The sequence below is a fragment of the Schistocerca gregaria genome, chromosome X (assembly GCF_023897955.1).
Source record: "Schistocerca gregaria isolate iqSchGreg1 chromosome X, iqSchGreg1.2, whole genome shotgun sequence".
NCBI classification, from domain to species: domain Eukaryota; kingdom Metazoa; phylum Arthropoda; class Insecta; order Orthoptera; family Acrididae; genus Schistocerca; species Schistocerca gregaria.
The window spans coordinates 590,793,172-590,818,776 of NC_064931.1; the positions used below are offsets into that span (position 1 = coordinate 590,793,172).

The 25,605-nt window shown below is 41.2% G+C and overlaps 1 protein-coding gene across 4 annotated transcripts in view; it reads right to left on the minus strand.

The window, feature by feature from the left end:
* LOC126297668 (microtubule-associated serine/threonine-protein kinase 3) overlaps nucleotides 1-23,338 on the minus strand; it is a 245,718-nt gene extending 222,380 nt beyond the window's left edge. For 3 of the 4 annotated variants that reach the window (XM_049988768.1, XM_049988766.1, XM_049988767.1), the window contains exons 1-2: nucleotides 22,847-23,320; nucleotides 9,948-10,027 (exon numbers count right to left, since the gene is read on the minus strand). In XM_049988768.1, coding sequence (XP_049844725.1) covers nucleotides 9,948-10,027; nucleotides 22,847-23,024 — 258 coding nt within the window. In that variant the 5' untranslated portion in view covers nucleotides 23,025-23,320. Of the gene's footprint in view, nucleotides 1-9,947; nucleotides 10,028-22,846 lie in introns of all 4 variants that reach the window. The other variant, XM_049988765.1, reaches the window with a different exon arrangement.
* Between the last annotated feature and the right edge of the window lie 2,267 nt (nucleotides 23,339-25,605).

Here is a 25,605-nt window from a genome sequence, read left to right on the forward strand (position 1 = left end):
CTGGGATAATGGGTAAGATAAGCGGCAACCTCTCCTCACTTAAAATATGAATACTGTATAAACAACACCTTGCCTTATTAAATTACACCTTGCTTTTTTTATTTAAGTACCTTTTCATAACATTACACATCAGCTCCGTCATATTTGTAGTAGAGGAATCCTCACTTCTGCGAGGAAACTGTCAACAGGACTAGTGCGATAGGCACCAATAGCCAGGTGCAACCCACAATGGTATACAGGGTCAAGTATTTGCAGAGTGGAAGGACCCGCTGAGCTATAAACCTGAATACCATAATCTAGTCTGTACAAGACCAGAGCATGGTAAATATGGAGAATAGTGGCACGGTCTGCGCCCCAAGATGTGGACCAAGAGGCAGGGACTATTAACCTTCTACTTGCACATAGTCTCCAGGTAGTGAATATGGGGCAGTCATATCAGCTTTTTATCAAAAATAAGGCCTCAGAAACAGGACTGTGCTACAACATTGAGGAGCTGGTCGCCTATATAGGGTTCTGGTTTGAGACATACTGTGGGTCGATAACAAAAATGCAAAACCCGTGTTTTTGAGAGAGAAAATAAAAAGCCATGGGAGATGGCCCATGCACAGGCCCATCGGATAGCACCTTGGAACCAGCACTCAACAGATGCTATCAAGTGGGAGCTGCACCAGATGCAGAAATTGTCGACATACAACACCATGGTAACCACAGGCCCAACAGGGTTTACAAGTCCACTGATGGCTATAAGGAAGAGTGCGATACTTACCACATTACCCTGTGGGGTACCATTTTCCTGAATCCGAGGGGTGCTAAATGAAGTGCCAACTCAAACCCGTGAGAGCTGGTGAGATAAAAAAACTCTTGGATGAAAATCTGAAGGGGACCACGGAAACCACGGAGGGTAACTAAAATGTGATGGCGCCAAGCCGTGTCTTATGCCATCAGCGGTCCTGGATATTGACTGCTACATCCATCCTTGGTCCACCATAGTACTGGTCGGAGGTGGAGGTGGGGGGACCTGTGGATAGGGGACAGCAGTGCCAGAAGCATGAAGAATAGTGGCAGAGACATCTTGCATGATCACATCAATGCAATTCGAGACGGAGGTGTTTAAGTGCACATCAGACATATACAAAAGCCAACTGGCCCTGCGGAATGCCCAATGTGGGGGCCTGTCTGCCTGGCAGCAGCAGGGGAATGATAAAACCACCGGAAAGTGGTCACACTCACAAAGATAATCAAGGGACCAATGTATGGGAGTCATGAGAGCAGGGGAGGAGATCGTGAGATCAATAGCAGTGAAGGTGCCATGAGCAGCACTGAAGTGGGTAGGGAACTGTCACTGAGGAGATAAAAACTGAAGTCTTAGTAATTTGGTAAATTAGTAGACCCTAACCGTTGAAGTGGCACTCCAAGTAGGCATTGCAGTCCCTGAGGAGGAGAAACGGGGCAGGGGGGAGTTGCAGTATTAAGGTAGACAGTTCAACATAAGGAAGTGGCCAACCTGGAGGGATATTTACATTGCAAACAGTGATTGCCAGAGTTATTTGTACTGTAACCACTGATATACTCTTTCTACGGGGTCAATCAATAAACTATTCTCCCAACCAATTTCAATAACAAGTGACAAAAAATCAGTTATCTTTAAAGGTAATGATAAGGGAAAGAATTAATTCGTCCCAACACTTCACTTAAGATTTTTCATTTATTGTCACACCCTTCCGTGCAAACCACAGAACAAGCAAGTGTAACAATGAGAGAATATTTGCACTCTTAATGTTTGCTATATAACTTAAGAATTACTTAATAAACATTGGAATCTAAGATTATACCTTTTTAACAAACATATTTTTAAGACCATAAATGATAAAGATCAACGGTTAATAAGTCCCATAAACTTGAGCAAGGATCACCTTTTCAGTCTCTGAATGAAGTCAGTAGGTGACACAGGGGACAATCAGACGTACATTAAATGTTGCACCATTAAGGACGATCACCCATTAAGAATTATAACCACAAATTAAAGAAGACTCATTTAAGGCAATTAACATCAATAGCAAATAATAAGGTCACATCTCAGCAAATGTATCAAAACCAAATCTTTCAGTTCTATAACAATGTCGGGTTGTGGAATACGCCGGATTAACAACACAGAAAGCTACATTTACCAAATAGCAATTTCTTCGAACCTAGAAATATCTTAATAGTGTACAATACTTAGGTTATCCAGAACTACTCTAATTTGCGTTTCTTGGGCATAACGGTGGAGTAGATAATTAACCTCTTATTTCATTCTCCTGGAACATTGAGCGGCAATAGACATTCAAACAACTCTTACCCTAGCGTGGCTCGGGAAAGAGTATGGCTCCACCAGGACAAAGAAACATTTACCCGAACTGGAAAGGGAACTCGTCTAATACAAGCCACTAGTTTGGACAAAGACCAGTTGGCGATTTTTAATCATTAACCAAACCTTGCTGGCCAGCAGAAAAAAATTACAGAGGCAAAGGTAGCTTTATTTGTGCTCACAAGAATTGATAACTTCTGGAAATGAAATTCCAGCAGAACTACCGCCATAGTATCAATACGGGACTTCGGAGTTGAGGAGAGAAAGTCAACAATGGTCTCTACCCAATAGGCCCAACATTTCAAACACACCAAGCAACCGACATCAGTCGTGGCTAGGCGGATTACCAAATAGAAACTCTAGCACTACCTTAAATATAATTAAAAAGAGCACTTAAATGCCATAGGGACTAAACTCCTTAACACAAGAATATATACACAATAACGACGACTAAAGTTAAATGTGCCTACGTACTATAACACAACAGAGATTTGAGAACATTAACATAATCTCGCATTTCAGACATCCATAATATTGGCTACCGTCTGCTATCTCTCCGCCAGACAGTACACCGTCATTTTCCATTTTACAACGTGCTTATCCAAACAGTGACCTATGCCGTCCATAGAAAAACAACGGCTTGCAGAAGGTCCCCACCCAAAAATTCCCCCCCTCCCCCCCCTTTACTGCTGCAGAGAAACATTGCCACACAGTTATTGATTCCTCCCGCCAGACGACAACTGTTGCACTAACTAGATGAAAAATCTTACTTTCAGTGACACCACCACCTTCTGGAGGTTATTTGCAGCCGCAGACGGACTTCATAGCATCCCCAGCCCATGAACAGAAACCAAACGTTATCCACAGATTTATGGTCTCTTGTGTCCTCATGCCCCAGGTTTTTTGGACCCACCCAGACTTAGGATAGAGGGACCGAGCATCCTGCTGCAGACGGTCATCCAGGACACTCGTCTCAACTCCCTCGTCTGCCCTCGGCACGGCACACCGCATCTCCTCCCAGCAGGTGTGCTAGCAGCGCGCTCGCGTAGACTCCGCAACATCCTCTAGGAAAGCACAGAAACTCCAAAAAGGAGTAAACCAAGGGAAAAAACAGGAACCGTGGCAAACGACACGGTTCAACCAACATTGCTTCCGGGTTGGTACGAAGGAGGATCCAGTTACTAATGACATCGGAGCGAACAAAGTGCAGACCCCGTCAGATGTTACCCTGGGGCCAGCACGATTCCAGAGGAACACCCAGTCATCACGAAACGTTGTAGGTGGGCCATCACGGAAGAGCATTTCTTGAGCAGCATGACAGAACATAGAATAGGAGGAAACAAGCCGTTGTATTTCCAGTAGGTGACAATAGTGTCCATTGCAATTCTACTGGATGATCATGTGGCGAGAGTACAGGTTAGATATAACTAAGCCGAGAGGAGGTCATGCCACTCTGACAGTGGTCATCACCGACGAGGATGGGGTGACACCCATATATAAGATATCAGACTCAGGTGGCGCTTCTGAGGGCACCATGGGGCCTTGTCTTGGGACTTGAGTTTGTTATTCTTCTCATTCGGAGGTGGAGGAGGGGAACCAAAAGAGTGCGGGTGACCTTGAGGCACACAGATAGTGCACCTCGTGTCCGAGTTGTGGTAATAGGATTCCGGCCTCAGAGATGGCAGGAAGAGGGGTCCTGGTGGGGTGGGAAGGGGAGGGGGGGGGGGGGGGGTAGCCCCACCACTGGCAGGTGCTGAAGAAGGGGGGCACTTCTTTGGTCAGAAAGGGGGAGTGGTTCCCGGAGGGAAGGTAATGGGAACTACAGGGGAGGGGGAGGGGCAAGGGGTAAGGAATGGGTATGAGGGGGAAGTATGTAACGGAGGCAAAAATTGAAGAAAGTGACACTGGATGGAGTGACTCATATTTCTTTTGGCAAGCTTTAGCACAAGACAGGTGATCCAGGAACTTTTACTCATGGATCTTCTTTTCTCTCTTGTAAGCTGGGCAATCTGGCGAGCAAGGGGAGTGATAATCATGACAACAGACACACACAGGTGGGTGAACATGGGAGCTTTCCTCATGGAGTGGATGTTCACAGTCACCATATGGAGAGTCAGCCGTACAGCGGGAACACAGACACCCAAACACAAGCACCAAAAGCACCTCAGCGGTGATGGGATGAACAGCTTCATGTCACATCTGTAGCACATAACCTTGACCTCCTCTGGGAGGGTATCCCCCTCAAAAGCCAGAATGAAAGTGCCAGTATCGGTGCGGTTCTCTTTGTGGCCCTTCTGCACATATCAAATTAACGAATGCCACATTGCTCGAGATTATCCTGGAGTTCCTCAACAGTTTGCAGGATGAGGTCCCTATGCATAATCACTCCCTGGACCACAGTCAGATATTGTTAAGGGATAATAGACATTGGGACATTGAAAACACAATAACGAGCATGTAGAGCTGCAGATTGGGCAGCAGTAGCAGCTTTGACCAACAGGGAGCCCGACCACGTCACACTGAGAGACTTCACTACACCAAACTTGTCCTCGATATTCTCCACAAAAAACAATGCTCTGTAACGGTGATTGTGTCCCCATCCATCCTACTACAAAGTAACGGGTAAAGTGTTCCATCCTAAGACGGTTAGCCTGGTCCCCCTCCCATCGTGTAGCCAGGGAAGGGAATACTGCTCGGTCATACGAAGCAGCATTCAATGATCCTTCACCATTCGAAGAGACAGCAGTTTGAGTACAGCCAGATTTTTGCAGCTTGATACACTTCATATGCCAAGCATCCACCCTCGTACCATCCACTCTGATTAGGGATTCTCCCCATGGGCACCATACACAAGCACCCACTCCTTGGCATACAGTTGCCAGAGGGCTAAGCCAGATGGGTACATAAGAGCAATCACATGGACTGGCTATATGTGCTGGTGACCTAGCAGGGTGGAAGGGGTCTACGGCAGGGAAGGAAGAGGGAAAGGAAGACGGGAGAGGAATTCAAACCATAGGCACTGTGAAGGAAATTCTTCCCCGAATGCTTCACACTGAAAACAGAAAATTTAGAAGTGGTGGTCATACCTCAAGTGGGGACCTAAACGCCAAAACGGATGAAAGACAACAGGCAGAGGAACAAAATTGCAAGTAATACAGGGAACCAGTAGGATAGCTGGGTCAATATAAATCCGAACACCAAGAGAGAGGAAGGAGGGGGCAATGGGGAAGGAGTGAGGATAGGCATGGAGGGACAGGATGAAGGAAATGCAGCCAGGAAAGGAAGAATGCGCTGCAATAGCTCAGGGCCCCATGTGCACCACGCTGTGCATGCCTACACTGTTGCTGTCCATTGCCCACAGCACGCACATGCCACTGTCATTAGCTACATTAGAGGCCACAGTTTAACCCTACTCGCTCTGGTGGGCTATATGCTGTCACTACGGAAGCAGGCCAGCAGACCTGTGTTGACTGTCACCAGCTGCCACTGCTGTCTTGCATCAGCATTCTGTTGCTGAGCTGGGGTACCACATGCCACCATCATCCATCTGCTGCCTTCCAGGTGGCTAACTGCTGACGCCAGCCTTCTCCAGCTACTGTGGCCAACTATACCACAAGGACCCCCCTCAGTTTCGATTCTGTCACTTAATTGTCATGAATAAATGACTTTCCTACCCTGGGAGAATTTAACAATGAGCCACCTTTAGATTCCTGCAGCTGACCACCCTGTCAACCACACCCCTGGCTGCACACTGCACTCCATCGCTGCCTTATCGCAGATATCTGTCACCAAGCAGTATAGAGGTCAAGCAATTTCCCCCTACAGTTTGGTGTGGGAAGAACCTAGATGGTTGCTGTTCATGCAGATGGCTCAACTACTACAAATTCCTGGACCACTGACGTCATCGCCAGCTCCAGTTTGCAGCTTTGTCAACACGCAGCATGGTCAGTGAGCCACCCCTCTTTTTTTACTCTAAAATTGTATTAGTGTGTAAAGTAAACTAAGATGGTGTTCTGCTGACTGTAAAAATGTATACAAGTTTTCACTGTTTGGAAGAGGCAGTTTATTTTATTGTGAGCATGGAGTGTGGGTAATTGTTGTGGGGTATGTAAAACAATAGTCATTGGCAGCCAATCAAGTGGAAAGATTATGTTACAGTACGGATTGTTATGTTAGTGGTATACTCAAGAGTCCCCCTCATTGTTCTATTTTGCATTCTTGTTATTTCCTTGTTGAGTAATTCGCAGAGGGTCAACCAAATCTGAGTCGGAAACACATGGGGCTACCCTTGAAGAAGTCTTGTAAGCTTTGGCAGTCGAGTTAGTTTGGATGTGGCCAAATAACACACTTCTATTTATTGAGAGAAGGAACATAGCTTTGCATAGTTTGGATGCTGCTAACTATGCAGAGAAGAGGCAAAACAAATCTGATGATTGATATATGAAAAACAGGGACCAGTATGGCACTCCATTGATAAGTAACATATGGTTTCTGATGGGGCTTAAGCGATTTTTTTAAAAAAGTAATACTTGTTTAAATACAAATGATAAGGAAAAAGATTTTAACAGTGTGAATATAACTGATTAACAAAGTATTAACACTGTAGAACTAAAAGAGAATTATCAGCTCCAATATCATATGAAAATGTGGAGTCTGAAGCGAATGTATACTGTACTGAAGTAAATGAGAGGGTGATACTATTTAGGTGGATTAGTATCTACACTGGGTGATAATGGGTATTATCTAGAGGCCATAGAGCCTCGGAAAGATGTACACAGAAGTACAGAGGATGCACAAAAATATGGAAGCACCAAAAACACAACATATTACCGTGCCTAATATGGTGTATAAAATCTGTTGGCAATAAAAGAAGCTTCCACTCATCTCAGAATAGATAAATACAGGCCTGTATGGTTTTCAAGGGACTCTTATACCATTCTTCCTGCAAAACAGCCGCAAGTTCAGGTAACAATGATGAGGTAGATAGCAATCCCACACCCGTCTCTCCAAAGTAGACCACAGATGTCTGAACCTCCTCTATCATGAGGTTCATAAAGTTGATGATGCTCATAAGGGAAAACATCATGTGCAAATTATCTTTTGGAGTGCATAGACAAACTCGGGCAGACTATGTCAGAAGAGTGAGACAGCTGCCAATGATAAACTGCTGCGAGGTTCTCCTGTCATGAGAGCAACCCAACTGTATTGTACACAAAGTAATATTTAGCTCACACAATGAAGTACCACAGGGCACAGGGAAGTTCCTTTGGATGAGTGAAGGTACAGGGAAGCATACAGCTGCAAGGAGGATTGTCTTCAACTAGCTATAAAGTAAAGGGAATAATTGAACTACTGACCAATATCTTGTGAGCAGTAGCACTATATGAGGTTTCTTTGTTAGCACAGTTTTAAGGTTGCCTTTTCAGGGAAAAAACATGGGATTCTTTTCTTGCAAAGGCAAAGTTCTGGATGGTGTACCACAGCAGTGAGTTAAGAAACCACCTGATAAACATGGAGGCTGTCAAGAATGAGAAATCAACTGAATGGAGCCACCTGTTGAAAAATGAGTTGTTAAAGAATTTGTTAAAAAGAGAATATTTGGTAATATTATCTTACTTGTTTGATATGATGTCTGTGGGCAAGATACAAATGAAGTCAGGGAACTTAAGTTACACAAAAAGGATGCATTCCCACTGGACATAAGTTCCAGCATGTACAGCAATAACATGACGAACAGCACAGTATAATCATGACTGTGAGTGTCTTTGTTTCTGGTACTGTTATGTTCTAACTCCACATTGCATAACCTGTATGTACTTCAAGCGGTAAACCATCAGACCACTTTAACTCCCATAACACCAGTTAAAACAGGCCACGCTAACATTAGGAAATAGCTCTTAAATTAGTAGACAGCCAATAAACAATATGGTTTACGCTAAATTACAGTAAGGAAAAGCAGAGAATATTTTATTTTTTATATCAACACATCAAATATTTGTTGACATTCTTCTCCAGGGATGTAAACAGGTGGCAATCCGGAGACTGTTTTTATCAAAGGGAGAAGGAGTGTTGCACCATGGCTTAGCCCAGTGTGATGAACTACTCTGGTCTCAATTCAGCAGAACAAGGTCATGTGAAGAAATACACTCATCAGGCTCAATAATTATGTGCTATGGAGCACGAGTGCATATTCAGTATGCAAGAACACTCGTTCAGTGTGCTGACGATATGGAAGTCGCCAGCCAGCATCTCTGAAAGCTAAGTTAGGCCACCTTACAACACCAGCTTGAGATTTTGTTGAGGCTGTGCTTCTGCAAGGGCTACTTTCTCATGGGATCACAGATGTTGTTCATCCTGAACATTGGCTGGGGTTTTATATATTCTATGTATGGTACGACATGTGTTATTTTCTACATTTGATCTCTTGACATGTTCTTGGACATTCATTTTATACACGTGACATAAATACACCTAAATTCGGTTTTCAGCTTAACATTTTATAACTCTGATGTGACAAATAGTTATATTTTTTATTGTTATTTTGCTGTGTTAACTTATATTGACACTAAGATATTGTTGATGCTGTCCTTGTGCAAGGACTACTTACACATAGACACATATTTATTTAGTTTACTTATTTCTAAAACTGTATTTTCTTTCATAAATCTATCATTTTCTACAGTTATTTTGTAGATTAGTAGGTTATTTCAGGATTATGCCCTATAAATCATAGAATATTTAATTATTGATTTTATTAATAAATAGTACATTTGTACAACATATAGAGTGAAAATTCACTATAGTATACTGTATATAATTCTATTTTAGGTATGTGACAATGGATGTATCTGTTAGTTTTATCAAATGATTACTGTAAATTCACTTGTGTAGTATTGTCCTTGATTCTTATTCCATTTTTAATCTATCTTTACAATCGGACGGTTGGTAAGTTGTTAATGCTATCATTACTGTTTATGCATACCTGCTTGAAAATGGTGTATTGAATCACCAAAACTTGTAGCTATGTAATAAATAACATCGAAAGGGTAGCTGCAGGTGTTCCATTTTATTACAATAATATGTCTGGGGTTACCAATGACTGATTTGATAGTGAATTCATCCTGTGAGATCAAATTCACCCTTACATGATAAATTTCTTCCTAGAGAGTCTAGATTATTTCTACAAAATCCATCAAATAGCTAGGAGAGCACAACAAAGCCTAACCACTTCCTTCAATTTTCAATTCTCCAAGTTTTAACACAGTTCAACACATGTGGAACCACCTTAATCACTGTGCTTCATGTGTGAACTCTCCCTCGTGATCCTTCCAGTAACAGGAAGTATTGCAGACAGCATGGTTTCAAATACCAATGGAGGTCTAGGAACAACTGGTTGAATGACTGCCAACTTTATCAGCTGCAGCCTGTGCTGTAAACAGCTCTTCTAGATAGTAACATGTGGTCATAATTAAGTAATTCAAGAGTACATACAGCAAAAGAATAGGTTAAGAAAAAAATGTTTGACAGATGGGGAGGAAAAGAACTTACTTTAAAAAAAGGTATCATTAAACTATGAAAGTAAAAGTAATTTATAACTTACAATGCTCGAAGAGAGTGATGGTGCTGACTGACCCAGATTTGATTTTCTCATATGAATCAAGTTGGTTTTTTCTTCTGAACCTGAAATATACAATTGTGATACAATAAACTTTTTTTTTTCTTGATCGTTGGTGGTTGTTATCCATATTTCTATTGTTTCTTTGACTGTTATATAAATTACTTTCCCTACACTTCTTTAACATTGTAACATATGGAAATTTGTCTTCACCTACTGAACCATAGCATTCATAATGTTCCATGAAATATTTTTATTTTATACCAATGTTGTTCACAGTTCAGATGAGTAAAACAAAGATACAGTAATGTAAAATTTTCATTCTCTCCTGCTGCATACCAACAGACAAATTATTGCCCATTGTGAGAAATGTGGAAGACATTCTTCAAGCAGGATCTTTTTTAGGATTGCGTACCTCAATCAGCAAAAACATAGCCCTTATAGGACCACTCTGTTGTTGCTGAGGCTACAGCTCCCTTCCTGTCTCTCTGTCCTACTATTAAGATCCCTTTTTCTCAGTAACAGGTAGAGGTATCAAGTTGAAATTTATGTCAAATACGAAGATCGACAGTCCCTTGTCAGTGTAAATAATTTAAGATTCTATGTTAATACAATCAAAAGATGCTGCCATATATGTCACATATTTTGATACTCTCAAACTGACTAATCAAAGCCTATAAATGAACTATCTACATACATGTAAAAACTGGTGGGCTACCAGTAAAATGCATGCCTGGAAATAGAGAGATTGTGGGATCTAGTCTCATTTGGACCACAGATTTTTCAGCCTTCATTTTAACCTAGCCTTTGCCTCTCGACAATGTGAGGAGTCACCAAAAATGACACATGGTTTGGATTCTACATTAAAGTGTAGGTCCCCTTTCCCTTGTTGGATGACTGGAGTAGGTTAGGGACATGCAATTTGCCAAAGTGGCATCCAATAGAAAAATTTGCACCACAGCATCGAGCCACACAAAATAATAACAATAAGAAGAAGAAGAAAAATTACTATTATCAAATGACCCTGTTGGAGAATTAAAAGCAGGTGATTTTCAGTCTTTCTTAAGGTTCTTCTTATTGTCCCAATATTTCTTTATTTTCTCCCCAAAGGCATACTTTCTTTCTTACGTCCACTTTAGTCAGTATGGTTTTGGTTCCATCTTCAGAATAAACTTTCATGTGTTGATTTTGCTTCTGAATGTATCCCTATCTGATGTGTTTGTTATGTCAATTTTTGTTTTTATCAAATCTTTCTTAACTTCAGTTACCCAGGGTATTGATGCTTTAAGTGATGTCACATAGTCCAATAGACGTTTAGTTAGTCTGTTTCCAGGTAATCTGTCAGGGTGTGTCTAGAAATTCGTCTCTTTCTGATGTCAATTTCAATGTTTGATACTTTTTCTGTTGTCTTAATGGTTTGCAATCTAAATCCTTTTTGTGTGCATCATGGTCCCGGAATTTTTCTAATAATCTTTCTCTCTACTTTCTTCATTCCTTGTAAATCTGGTTTTCAACTCAATGAGGGTGTTTCACTTGCATATATGACTGTCAGTTTGATTACTGTATTGTAGCGAGTGATTTTTTTTTTTACAGGCATTTTTTATAATACAAATTTTGAACAAGTCCAGACACCTTCTTGATTTACAGCAATTTGTATTTTTTGATATTTTTTAAAGTGAAACTTCCTGGCGGATTAAAACTGTGTGCCCGGCCGAGACTCGAACTCGGGACCTTTGCCTTTCGCGAGCAAGTGCTCTACCATCTGAGCTACCAATGCACGATTCACGCCCGGTACTCACAGCTTTACTTCTGCCAGTATCTCATCTCCTACCTTCCTACCTGGCAGAAGTAAAGCTGTGAGTACCGGGCGCAAGTTGTGCTTCGGTAGCTCAGATGGTAGAGAACTTGCCTGCGAAAGGCAAAGGTCCCGAGTTCGAGTCTCGGTCGGGCACACAGTTTTAATCTGCTAGGAAGTTTCATATCAGCGCACACTCCGCTGCAGAGTGAAAATCTCATTCTGAGAATTTTTTAAGGTCTTGTTGCTTCAATAAATTCACTAAGATACTGAAAGTGTTTGGCTCTGTCTATTTCACCATAATTTAAAGTTTTGGAACATCTGACTTGGAACAGACGAATTCAGTCTTCTTAAAGAAGATTTACAGGTCAATCTTCTCTGCACATTCTTTGAGGGCCTCATTTTGTTTTATTATTATTATCATCTATATACATAATTAAGTTTATACGGTACACGTAATAGTGCAAGTCCTACTTGCAATTGTCCAGCTTTTTTTCCCCCTACCCAACAGCCGTACTGGTCATTCTCATACACACCGTCGCTTGCAGGCAGTTCTGTCAAGCAGTTACATAATTCGAGGTCTAGCCCTATATGAGCTACCTTCTGTACATCGCTACTTATGAGGTGCACTCAATCAGTAATGCAACACATTTTTCCTGAAAGCAGGTTGGTTTTATTCAGGATTCCAATACGCCATATTATTCCCCACTCTTATGGCTACAAAACCTCATTTTTCAACATAATCTCCATTCAATGCAATGGCCTTAAACCACCTCACTGGGATAGTCCATATGCCCGCGTGGTCCCACTCTACTGGTCGACGCCTGAGCCAATATCTTGCTGCAGCAGTAAACACCCCCCCCCCCCCCTCCAAATCATTCATTCATTTACTGCTTCCTTGATTGAGCCAAACAGATGGAAGTCAGAAGGTGCAAAATACAGGCTGTAGGGTGGATGAGGAAGAACAGTCCAATGAAGTTTTATCAGCTCCTCTCAGGTGCAGAGACTTATGTGAGGTCCTTGTCATGGAGAAGGAGAAGTTTGTTTCCACTTTTGTGGCAACAAATACACTGAAGTTGTCCCATCAAGTCCCTAAAGGTCATACAGTACACTTCACAGTTCATCATTGCACCATTATGGAGGACATCACAAAGAATAGCCAGAATAACCCGTTCAGAGTCCCCCAAGACCATCACCATGATTTTACCGGCTGATGGTGGAACTATGAACAATACACAGACAGAAATGGAAAGCCTTAAACCATGCCAGTCGGATATGCTTTGTTAAAATTTCATATGTACTCACTACTTTACAAAACAACTGGGTTACCCAAGGGGGATTATACTACAAGATCATAGCATTGTTCAACTGGCTAATGCCATAATGATGAATAAATGCATGACGACAGCCCCATAACTTTCCAACCCGTGCAATCATGGTGTGGGGTGCTCTTGGATACAGCAGGATTGATTTGGTAATTACTGAAAGAGAGGAGCTGAATGCTTGCCAGTATGGGGCAATGATGGTAAACCCTGTTGTATGCTTCATGACTAGGGTACCAATTGGCATATTTCAGCAGAATAATGCAAGACTCCACACTGCATTTCACACCACAAATGCCTGCAGGCTAACATACATATTCTCCTGATTTGTCACACATAGAGCACATCTGGTATGGTAGGAGGTATACTTTCATACCAGCCTCCTGGCAGCAGACTTAATGAACTAACACAGCATAGTCAGAAATTTCTGAAGGTGACATTTGGAGGCTGTCATCCCCCATGCCGTAACAAATACACTACCATACTTGTCCCTATGGTGCTCACATCTCATGCTGATGTTGCTGATAGACATCATGTATGAATGACATCATAGTTTAATACCCACATGTTATGAGTATCATCAGACTGATGCTGTATGGTGTAATGCTTTCTATTTCTATCGGTGCATTATTTAGCATTCATCTGTTGCTGTATGCCTATTATGATTACACATAACACCTGTCAACAGCAAGGTCTTGATCTGAATGCTTTATAAGCACAGCAGACAAAAAATTAAGCCACAAGCAACAGAAATCACACTAATATCAGGCACCACCACCTGTAGCCTTGATAATTACATTAATTTTATGAGGAAGTGTGTCCAAAAGTTTTCTCAGACATGCTGTATCTATCAGAAGTCACACATTTATTAAGATATCTTTTAGAGCTAACAAATTGCAGTGATGTTGACTGCTATGTTTCACCCACTGTACCAAATAGTCCCAAGACACGGGATTAAGATTGGGTGATTTGGTGGGCTAGTCGATGTGATACGACACCCGAGTGTCCGTCACACCAGCAAATGTACATGTGCAGCACTGTAAACATGCCTGTTGGCATATTGGAGTGTGCACAGTATACGCATCATGAAGATGGAGAAGAAAGGGCAATACTTCATCACTGAGAATGTTGAAATAAATAATGTGGTTCCTGTTCACACCAACCTTAATGAGTGGGCCCAAGTCATGGTCCAAAATGCACCCAAAACAAAACAGAACCAATTCTGGCCTAAACTAAATCCTCCACACACACATAAAGGCATCATTGGGCTGTCAGTGTACTCGGAGCCTTGCATCATTTGAAAAGAGGTGAAATCATGACTTGTTGGACCACACCACATGACTCCCGCGAGTTATTGTCCAGTTTTTGTGTTGTTTTGCCATACGAAGATGTGCTATTGTGAGGAATAAACTTTTATAATGTACTTTATTATTTCCATTGCATCTAGTTTCCTTCATAATGATCTCTCTGAATCCAGTTGATGTGAACCTGCATTCACTAGCAGTAGTTTCTGTTGGGTTTGAAACCAACTGTCACTGACCAGTACAACTCTATTCTCCATCGCTTGTTGATTAGGATATTTTTACGACCACTGTTCTTTTGCCATGTTATGTGGCTGCAAAGGGTTCAGTATTCCATGTAAATATGTTTGAAAGTTATAATGGACACACCATGAAATTGAAAAACTTCATTCACAGTGTGGTCATAGAATGGTAGGTTGGCTTAATGATTAAAGGGAACAAACTACGAGGTCTTCAGTCCGTCCTACCTGGAACACTCAAGTATAAGAAACTACACACAGAAGAAGGGCCTAGTGTGTGAAACATAAGGAAAGGAAACCCCCAAGGTCTACTGAAGGTCAACAAAGCCTACGATGATGGATTCCTTGTGAGAGGCCCACATGGAGAACATCCACAAATTCGTGGTCTTCTCTATTGCCCATAGTTAGTTTGGTAATATCAAAGTATGCCATTCCATATTCCAAATTCTCATAACTTAACAGCAATCAAAGGTCCAATTCTGGAATACCAATCTCAACAGGTGGCTTGCTAGTTGCCAATTTAGCCAGCCTGTGAGCAAGTTCATTTTCTGGGATGCTAATGTGACCATGATCCAGACAAAGACCACCAAGCATCCACATTGTTCAGGGGCAAAAATTGAAACCTGGATAGTCAGGAACAAGAGATGGCGAGGGTAACTCTGGTCAAAAGCTATCAAACTGCTCAAACAGTTACATGGAGAACATCCTTAAATTCATGGTCTCCTGTATTGCCCATACTCGCTGGAGCAGGAACAGATATGCTCAAGAGCACGAGAGATGGCTACCAACTCTGCAGTGAAAACACTACAGCCACCCAGAAGAAGAAGCTGGTGTTCAGAAAAAAGACCAGATGCAGATGGCAACCACAGCCCCAGACTTGGGCCACCATTGTGGGAAGTTGATAATTAGGAGACATTAATTTGAGTGCTCCAGGGAGTAGCAGATGCTTAATACATAAGCAATCAGTTGTTGCTTGCACAGAACCAGCAATGGTGGAACCCGTGCCTCTGCCAGGAACTTGATAATGTGGCTAGTCCAAAAGGCACCACTTGCCAGTCGCACCCCACAATGGTGTATCAGGTCCACCATCAATGACGAAGTTGATGCCGAGCCATATGCAAGACTTCAGTAATCAAGATGGGACTGGACGAAAGCTGTGTAGAGTTGTATTGGAGTAGAATTGTCCACATCCTAGTTGGTGTTGTCATGTCAACCCGGCATCAATGACCAGTCCCAAAAAACAACAAAAGTCCATCACACTGAAGGACTGGCCATCAAGTTAAAGATCCAGAAGGGAATGGACCACACAGCAATGACAGAAATGGGTAACAGGTCTTTAAGTCAACAAATGGAAGCCATGAGTGACAGCCCAAGATTGTGCTCAGCATACTGCTATCTGCAGTCTGTGTTCCGCAACACCCATTTCAGACAATCAAAAATAAAAGCAAAAATCAGCAGCACACAAAGAGGCCTTGCAGCCAACACAAGACGATTCACAGCCTCTAATAGGAGTGGAACACACAAAACAGAACACTACAGAACGCCATTCCCCTATTGATAGGAGCAGCTATGGGAGCTGCCAATCTTTGCCTGAGAAGTGCAACGTGGAGGAAAGTTCTGGATTAAAAAAATGGGAGTGAATCATAGAGGCCTCAATTATGTAAGGTGGGGAGGGTGTGGTGAGTGCTTGTAGTATCATACACTTTATGCAGAGCAAAGAAGACTGCAACAAGGCACTGATGCCGGACAAAAGCCATTCAGATAGCAGACTCAAAGTGGACTAAATTATATGCAGTAGAGCAGCTTTGACGAAAACCACCCTGGGTTGAAGGCAAAAGGTCCCAGGACACAGGGATCCAATAAAGCCTTTGACACACCATACATTCCAAATAAATTGCAGAGAACATTGGAGAAACTGCTCAGACAACAGCTGTCTATCTGAAGGGGCAGTTTACCCAATTTCAAAACTGGAATACTGGCACTTTCTTTCCATTGGGAAGGGAATTTCCTCTTGTTCAGGGACTGTTAAAAAGGGCAAGTATATGATATCAGCTAGCCATCAACAAGTGTTGATGCATATGGTTGTGCACCCACTCTTGTCCAGGAGCAGTGTTGGGGGAGAAAGCAAGGGTGCTCGTGAATTCCCACTCATAAAACAGGCACCAGGCAGCGGAGAACAAAAGATATAGGGAGTCAGTCCAGACAGTGTTTGAGAAGATGGAACACTGACGGATGCCGAGGCCTGGGCCAAATACCAAGCAAAATGCTCAATGATAAGAGCCTGGGCTGGTGAGTAAACACTGTTCAGGGAAATTCCTGGGGCAACTGCAGAAGTATGGCAACCAAAAATGCACCTGATCTTTGTCCACACCTGTGAAGATGGAATATGCAGCTCTATGGCAGCGACATAGCATTTCTAACAAATCCATATCTGGCATATAATAATGTAATGGAGCTGGGCAAAAACCCATTTAAAGGCCAGGAGGTGGAAGCCATTTGTAGGGTTGGAGGGTATGATGGCGGTCTGCAGCAATTTTGGGGGTCTACCAAAGAACAGTCTTCCGTTGAGAAGAACCCAAGTAAAAAGAAATCACCAAAGCAGCTGGTAAAAGTATGGCATCAGTCAAACTTGACATGGACTCATCAATGCCATTGTGTAGTGGAGCATATGGGACGGCAGCTGAGGAAAAGGCATACCAATCTGCATTACTAAAGGGCCTCCTGGGAAGGCATCCAGGCGAGTGACGCTGCAGGAAAGGTAAGACAGCGGAAAACAATCACTGTCACACAAATCGTCATGAACTCCCCAATGAATGGAGGGGAGAAATTCAGAGCTACAGATGGAAACATCAATGGTCGAGAAAGTGCTCTGAGGCACACTACAGTGCATGGGGGCTCCACTGTCGAGGAGGCAGTGATCTACGCCTGCCAGTAGGTCTTTTGTGGTTGGCCTATATGGGTCATCAAAAATGACCGATTCCAATTTTTGTAGTTTAGTCGTAAGTATTGGTGTTTTGGTCTTGTCATCTGTGGTTGACCTATATAGGTCAAGGGAAGAGTGCAATTCCTGTAGATCATGTTGGTGTAGAGGAATGTTGTAATTTTGATATTTTTGTCATTTTGTTTGTTTTGGCATTGTGATTTTTATTAACTATTGTATTTAGCTTGTCCCCAAATTAAAGCTCTCAATTTCTCACATTGTCCCGTTAGTTTGATTGTATTTTTAGAGGGAGATGATGATGTCTTATTTATATGTATTTTCGTGTTAGTTGCCATGTGTATGTAGTGACGTCATAGGCGCCATATTGGAGACACTTAGAATAGCCATTTCCGCCATACTGATGACGTCATGGGTCAAAGCAGGTGAGTGGAATCTAATACTTCCTTAACCCCTCTTCTTTTGACCACAAGAAATTGCTACATACAACCACCTGTGTAACTGAGGTAAAACCGCATACTCAGTGCAGGTCACTACAGTACATCACACTGTATCTGTAATTGTGAAAAGGAAAATGGCTTCAGTACACTGATCAGTCTGTGAACATGCCTCAAGGAGCATTTCAAGCTTACAATATGTGTACATTATTAATTTATGGCACGAAAGGTTGTCATCACAGAAAGTTATCTGCTAAATTGGCATTCATATCAATGATGTCATTTGCACATTCAAACACTTATCATGAAACATACAACACTGAAAATCTGTCTCTCGGTTATCACCGTTAGCTACAAGTTATGGCTCATAGGTACCACTCCCCTATAAATCACTGGCCTTGTAAGCACACTCCAGGGCATGTTCTTAAGCTACCATCACACAGTTCTCTACAAAATTGACACTTGGTTGTCACTGTACAAAAGTTTCCACTTACATGTCAGCAGCACTTTCAACCTCATACACAAGTTCAGCAGATGTTTTGGGTATCCTGCTTCATACACTTACTTCCAAGCCCAGTTTTGATACCTCATTAAAAGAACTTGTTCATATAAGTAAACAAAATAATAATTACAGTTATGCAACAGTAAAAAGATTGTCTTGGACAATAATTTTAGTACCTTGTACCATCTTCTCGACCTATGTTGCAGTCCTGCAAATGAATGTAACGATGGTGTTTGCTGCCATGACAAAAAATAATCTGCTACACTACTTACACCTGTTATTTTATCAGAGCTAATTCAGTATATGTTGCTTGTGAAGGAGGGCAGACCATATGCTGTCCTATCACATCCCACATTATGGTTCAAATGGCTCTGAGCACTATGGGACTCAACTGCTGTGGTCATCAGTCCCCTAGAACTTAGAACTACTTAAACCTAACTAACCTAAGGACATCACACACATCCATGCCCGAGACAGGATTCGAACCTGCGACCGTAGCAGTCGCACAGTTCCGGACTGCGCGCCTAGAACCGAAAGACCACCGCGGCCGGCATCCCACATTATGTTCAATGGGGGATAGGCCTTATGTAAATTTAAGGTGGAGGGAGTGGGGGGGGGGGGGGGGGGGGGAGGAAATGAAATGATATTATCACCTGGATTGGGACTTCATGTGGAATTGGCAAGTGAACAATGTATACTAGGTGGACTCAAACCCTGGATCTCCTGCTTATTAGGCAGGTGTGTTAACCATTGAGGATTCATAGCCCATCAAGGCGTATCAATTATATGAATGCGTGGTGCCTGTTTTTCAGACGTCTGTAACAGAACAGACACCATGCATTCATATAAGAGAATAAGTCTGATGATCATGCTGGAAAGAAACGAAAGGACGGAAGATTAGGAGTTAATGTTCCGTCGATAACAAGGCCATTACAGATGAAAGATATGCCGGGACTAGGCAACCATGGTGGAAACATTTTGCCATTTAGTAAGAATCTCACAGTTTGCCTTGGATAATGTAAGAAACCATAACAAATTAAAATCTGGAAGGTGTCAAAGGGATATAAGCCCAAGTCCTCCAATAATGATGTCCACTGCCTCAACCACTGCACCAGCTTGATTGGTAGTTCTGGTCAGGAGAGTTTTTAAAACTCTCGGGAGCCTACATTTGAAAACAAAAAAAGTACTTATAGTAATGATGGATTTACTACTTAGATTTTAGAATGAATTTCTAACTGGCAGCAATTTACACAAACATTTATAAGACAACAAAGATCACAGGCCTAAACGAAAAAGTGCCATATGAACTTTTCATTATATAGCAGTATATACTGGGTCAACGGAAGAGTCCGATCCCACATGTTGCCTTTAACCCGTGACATAAGGCTCTTGCGGTGTGCGACGTCATAACAGTGCGGAATTTAGTTTATGAGTGTGGCGTGTTTATAGGTGTCGTTTTGTTGCAGTCGGTGGTGTCTTCTGGTGGTGTGTTTATGGGTTGCGCGTTACGTGGTGTATCAGGATCATTTTCGTGTTACTGCTTGACCTGTGAGGTATTGTTTTTGACCGTGCTTCAACAGGAATTGGTTTCAGTGAGTTAACGATTTAGTTTGTGTTGTGTCTACGTTATTGTAGTACTGTTTGCTGTGTGTCGTGTGTGGATTTGTTTAAATTAATTTGTTGCTGCCTTTGTTAGGTATTGATATGGCAGATAACATCAACAGCGCACATTTGCGTGTGGAGATGGGGGACAATGCTTTGTCCCTCAACAAAATTTTGCAACTTTATGGGCTGTGTGTGATTGTGGTGGCTTACCTAGAGTGCAGCACCGGAACTTATTTTGTGGTAAGCAGTCATTCTTTTCAGTGTATTATTTGTGTGTTATGATGGTTGGCGGGGGTACTTATGAGTTGTTTGGTCAGTGATTTCATATCGCGAGTTGCTGTTATCCTACATAGGTGAAGTGAAGTGTTCAATTCAATGTGCGGTTGTAGCTATGGGTCTTTTGATACAGTGAGCTGCTGCTGCTGACCTATATAGGTCAAGGGAAGTGTGATTCCAATTTCGTTTGTCTAGGTGTTGTTTTTGTTGTACTAATAGTTGTGGCAGTGGTTTAATATTTGGAGTTTAGTAATGTGGTATCGACAATTGCGCTTGAGCTATGTAGGTGAAGGGAAGTGACCGATTCCAGAGGATATTGTATGCAGTGGAATTTGAGAATGTTCTGTTATTTTATTTTGTCGTTTTCTGTCGCTGGTACAGTGGTGTGTGTTTATATTTTTTGTACCCACCCCAAACCCCCAGTTTCCCATGCTTGTCGCATTAGTTTCACTTTATTTTTGGATGAAGAAGAAAGCGGTGGTTTTTCAATCTATTTTCATGTTCGTTGACATGTTTACGTACTGACATCATAGGTGCGATATTGGAGTCTTAGTGAACTGTTGTTTCCACCATATTGGTAACATGATGGGTCAAAGCAGACGGGTGGAATTGGACACTTCTGTATTGCCTATATACTATTTGTTGTATTAATAATATAATGCAGAACTATTTTATCGCCTGTTGAGAGTTTTAAGGCAGCAACTTGAAAACTGCTCAAAAGGTGACATTGTTTTCCACATGGATTCATAATGTGGACTTTGTTGTTCAGTTTGAATATTAATTACACCTGCCTAGAAACAAATGTAGAGAATGAGCAAACTCTTTTGTTGTTGATGCATAGCGTAGCAATCCCAATACATGAACCAATATCAGAAAAAAATAACCATATATAATTTGTCTACAGTTAGAAACATTCACTGAAATGCTGCTAATCAAAGCAGGGGGCAAAATAGAGCTACACAATGTGCACTACCTGCAAAGAAAAAGCCCAAAATATGCACTACACCAAAAGTAAAGTATTAAGTCCAAGTCACTTGATCACAGTTTTGTTATTTCACTAAACTCACTATTGAGCACCAGTTATTACTTATTTTGAAGCTGCTGTGACATTTGTATGTAATATATCCCTCATTTAGCCACAGCTTTCCCATCATACACATGTACAGACAATAGATATTCTCATAATGGTAAAAATTATACTAGCAATGACACACAGTCAAATCAACCGGACATAACAACAACAGAATGGCATCAACTGGTGTGGGTATTTACACAGCAAACAAAAAACAGGGCTCATTTTTAATACTGCACTAGCTTTGTAGTTTGTTATGAGAAAGTTTATTTAACCATTTAGAACACTGTCGTTCTACATCAAACTGCTAAAGTACTGTCATGGTATATGCAGATTCCTCAGGGTCACTATGTTTTTCATAGTTTATGTACACGTATACAATATGCTAAAAAATATAAGCCTGAGGTTTGCATTTTGGGTAGGACAGTTTTCTGAAGTCACCTTGGCATAAAAAACTTTATCCACATCAGTTCAGTATGAGATCAGCCTATCACCACAACCTTTAATTCATGTTCACATCACTGACACTGTCCAAACCTACCTAGACCTCTGGCTACACTATGGATCAGTATGTCATAACAAAGAATTTGGGATGATGGGAGATACATACTCTAGCCACTTCCCCCTTTAATCATACAACTTTAGATCAAGTTTATACTTTCTGTATTTCTCCATATCAAACAATACAACAGATGAGATACAAACACATACTGCTGCTGTAAACCATTTTGATTAATAAAGCTGAATTCAATATTACTTCAAAAAATCTAAAGTATGTCAAGCATTAACTGCCCTTGGCATGCTTCCAACTGACATTTGAACCACATGGAAAATATGACACAAATACCAAAACGATGAAAGCAACAATACTTACCAAATGTTCTAATTAGGGCAACTATCATGTTATTGATTTGTTCAAATGTAACAACGGCAGTAGCGTTAACACAGCACACTGGAATGGCCCATAGTAACGTAAAGGCGTAATGTTGAAGAGTATACATCGATGGCCGAAAGTCTTGTTTCCTAAACATTCATAGTATCAACTGATACAAGGTTTATGTAAGGTAATTAATTCTTGTTTCATACGAATCTGGAATACATTTTGATTGAAAACGACAGTGTTCTAATCAGTCTAATGCCTGCTGAGTAACTAATTTGTAAACAATATGTTTCTACTTAAATTTAACGAGTGAGTCACATTGTCAATAAAATGAAACAAACATCAATAGGAGTTTCCTAACAACAACAATGTTTTTGTTTAGTAAACAAAGTGACAAAAGTGCTAACAGTTCTCATGACTCCATAGTTTAAGTGCATGTGAAAAATTCGTCTGCTACAAGTTTGACAACCAAAGGGACTACGGTTAATAGTCATTAAGCTAATTCTATAGTGCTTACGTGATTTAACAGGAAATTTTCCATCTTCTGAATCAGAAAATCGTCGATGGCTGGGTTCATCAACGCTTCTCATATGAGTGACAGTTTTTTCGTCGAAAACCAACACTCTTGCAGATTGCGAGTGAGAGCGAACTCTCGTTCGACTTGGTCGATTGGCAGCGTTTTCCATTTTTCTCATGATAAACAATATCAAAAACCTTTGAATACCCTTAACTTACTTGTGAATTTGTGCTTGATAAGGAATTTTAACATAGCTATTCGGTATACATGACATTGTACTGTCTGTAACCTGGATAGTCTACGTTTTTGTAAAACTAAAGCTTAACTCCACTTCCACACTCATTTTAAAAAACGTGTGTGCTCCCATTCCCTCAACGTGCATCCTAATTACGCGAACTACATTTTAGCTGCTTCCACGCCACAAATGCACTGCCTTTACTAAATCTCTATTGATGTTTTGTGACGACAGTCGAACTGTTCAGAAACAAACACTAGTATCGATAGGCAACGACCTTCTTGAGTAAAATGTATTTGACAATTTCTGTGAACTTGAGGTATTCTTTTTTTTTTTTAAGCAAATATGAGAATATTACGCTATTTGCTTCTACATGCATATTCTGCAAACTACCGTGAAATACTTGTTAGACGGTACTAAGCATTGTTGAACATGTTACTGTTTCTTCCACGTCCCAAAGCGTATGGAAGCATATTCCTAGAATTCCCATTTTACTTGTTCCTGTAGGCCAGATAATAGGCGTATGTGCACAGCTTCTGTCAGTTCAGGTTTTTCTGCACTTCTGTGACGTTATCTTACGAGTCAAGCAAACCTTCGCTCATTCATGCTGGTCTTCTTCAGATACTTTTAATTTCTTCTGTTATTCCTGTCTGGTATGGGTTCCACACATATGAACTATATTGTAAAATGGAACATACATGCGTTCTGTAAGCAAACTTCTTTGTAGATTGATTGCGTTTTCCCTGTATTCTGCCATTTGAGTAAGTATCACTATCAATCAACTTAATTGCCCCTGTTAAGTTCCCAACCAGCGTGCCACCTGCTTGCCTACGACTAAACTTATGCAACAATTCCCTTTAATATCCATGCAAATTGCTACTCTCATGTAGTTGTACAAGTTGACGTATTCCAACAGCTTCTCGTTCATATTCTGATCATAGGGTACTACATATCTGTGTTTTGTGTACCACACAGTTTTAAATTGCTATACAATTTAAAGGAAGTTGCAAATCCTTATACCATTTTGAAATCTTACAAAAATCAATCTGTGGAGCTTTTTTTCAGATAGTGTGTCACAGATAACTCCATCATCTACGAAAGTCTGAGGTTAATGTTCATATTGTTTGCCTAGTCATTAACATGCAATATGAACAATAAGGGTGTTGACACACTTCCCTGGAGCACACCTGAAGTTGCATTGTATTTTATCTTTATTGATCCACTCAGTCATTCAATGTACATAAGTGTACAACATAATATGGGAGAGTGAAGCAGATGATGAAAAACCCGTACACATACGACATTGTTAAACATAGCATACATCACACAGAACATATATCAAATATGTATTCTTACTCGATCATTCAACATAAAGATGTGTACAACATGATATGGGAGAATTCAAGCAGATGATGAAAAACCCATACACATACAGCATTGCTACACATAGCATACATCACACAGAACGTACAGATTGACAGTTATTGAACTATATAAAATAAAATCATAACTTCTGAACGGTTTGCGTTAGGACGTTCAAATTGCACAGTTGGCCGCGGGCCATAATGGGAATTAGTTTGTGCTGTATGGTTTGGTTTAGCAACGAAGCCCACTTTTATTTGGATGAGTTCATCAATAAGCAAAATTGGCGCATTTAGGGGACTGATAATCCGCATTTCGCGATCGAGAAGTCTCGTCACCCTCAATGTGTGACTGTTTGGTGTGCAATGTCCAATAACGGAATAACTAGTATGATATTCCTTAATGGCATGGTGATTACCGAACAGTATATGAAGATTTTGGAAGATGATTTCATCCCCATTATCCAAAGTGACTCTGATGTGGTCCAAGATGTGGTCCACGCAAGGTGGAGCTCGCCCCATCGAAGCAGGAGAGTGTTTGATGTCCTGGAGGAACACTTTGGGGATCGCATTCTGGCTCTGGGTACGCAGAGGCCACTGGCATGGGCCTCGATAGGCCATCATATTATCCAGATCTGAACATATAGGACTCCTCTTTGTGGGGCTATATTAAAGACTAGTTGTACAGCAATAAGCCCAAAACCTTTGCTGAGCTGAAAACAGCCATTCAGGAGATCATTGACAACATTGATGTTACGACACTTCAGAGGGTCATGCAGAATTTCCCTATTCATCTGCACCACATCATCGCCAATGATGGCAGGCATATCTAACATGCCATACCCTAAATCCGAATATCTGTATGTGTTTATATGTTGAGTAAAGTGTGTGCACACTGTAGTTTGTAATTAATTTACGTTTTTTCCATAGAGTTCAATAGTTGTCAACCTGTATATCCGACATGTACTCTTACTCAATCATTCAAAATACATAAATTTCAACATAGTAAAGAACAGAAATACACATAACACAGATTCACTTAGTATACATCACATTGGCGTATATTTAACACTGAAAAAGTCTTGTATACTGTAGAAGCAATACTTTGTTAACAGTGCTCATTAAGTTTTTTTTTAATTTAGTTCATTCCTGAATAATTTCTA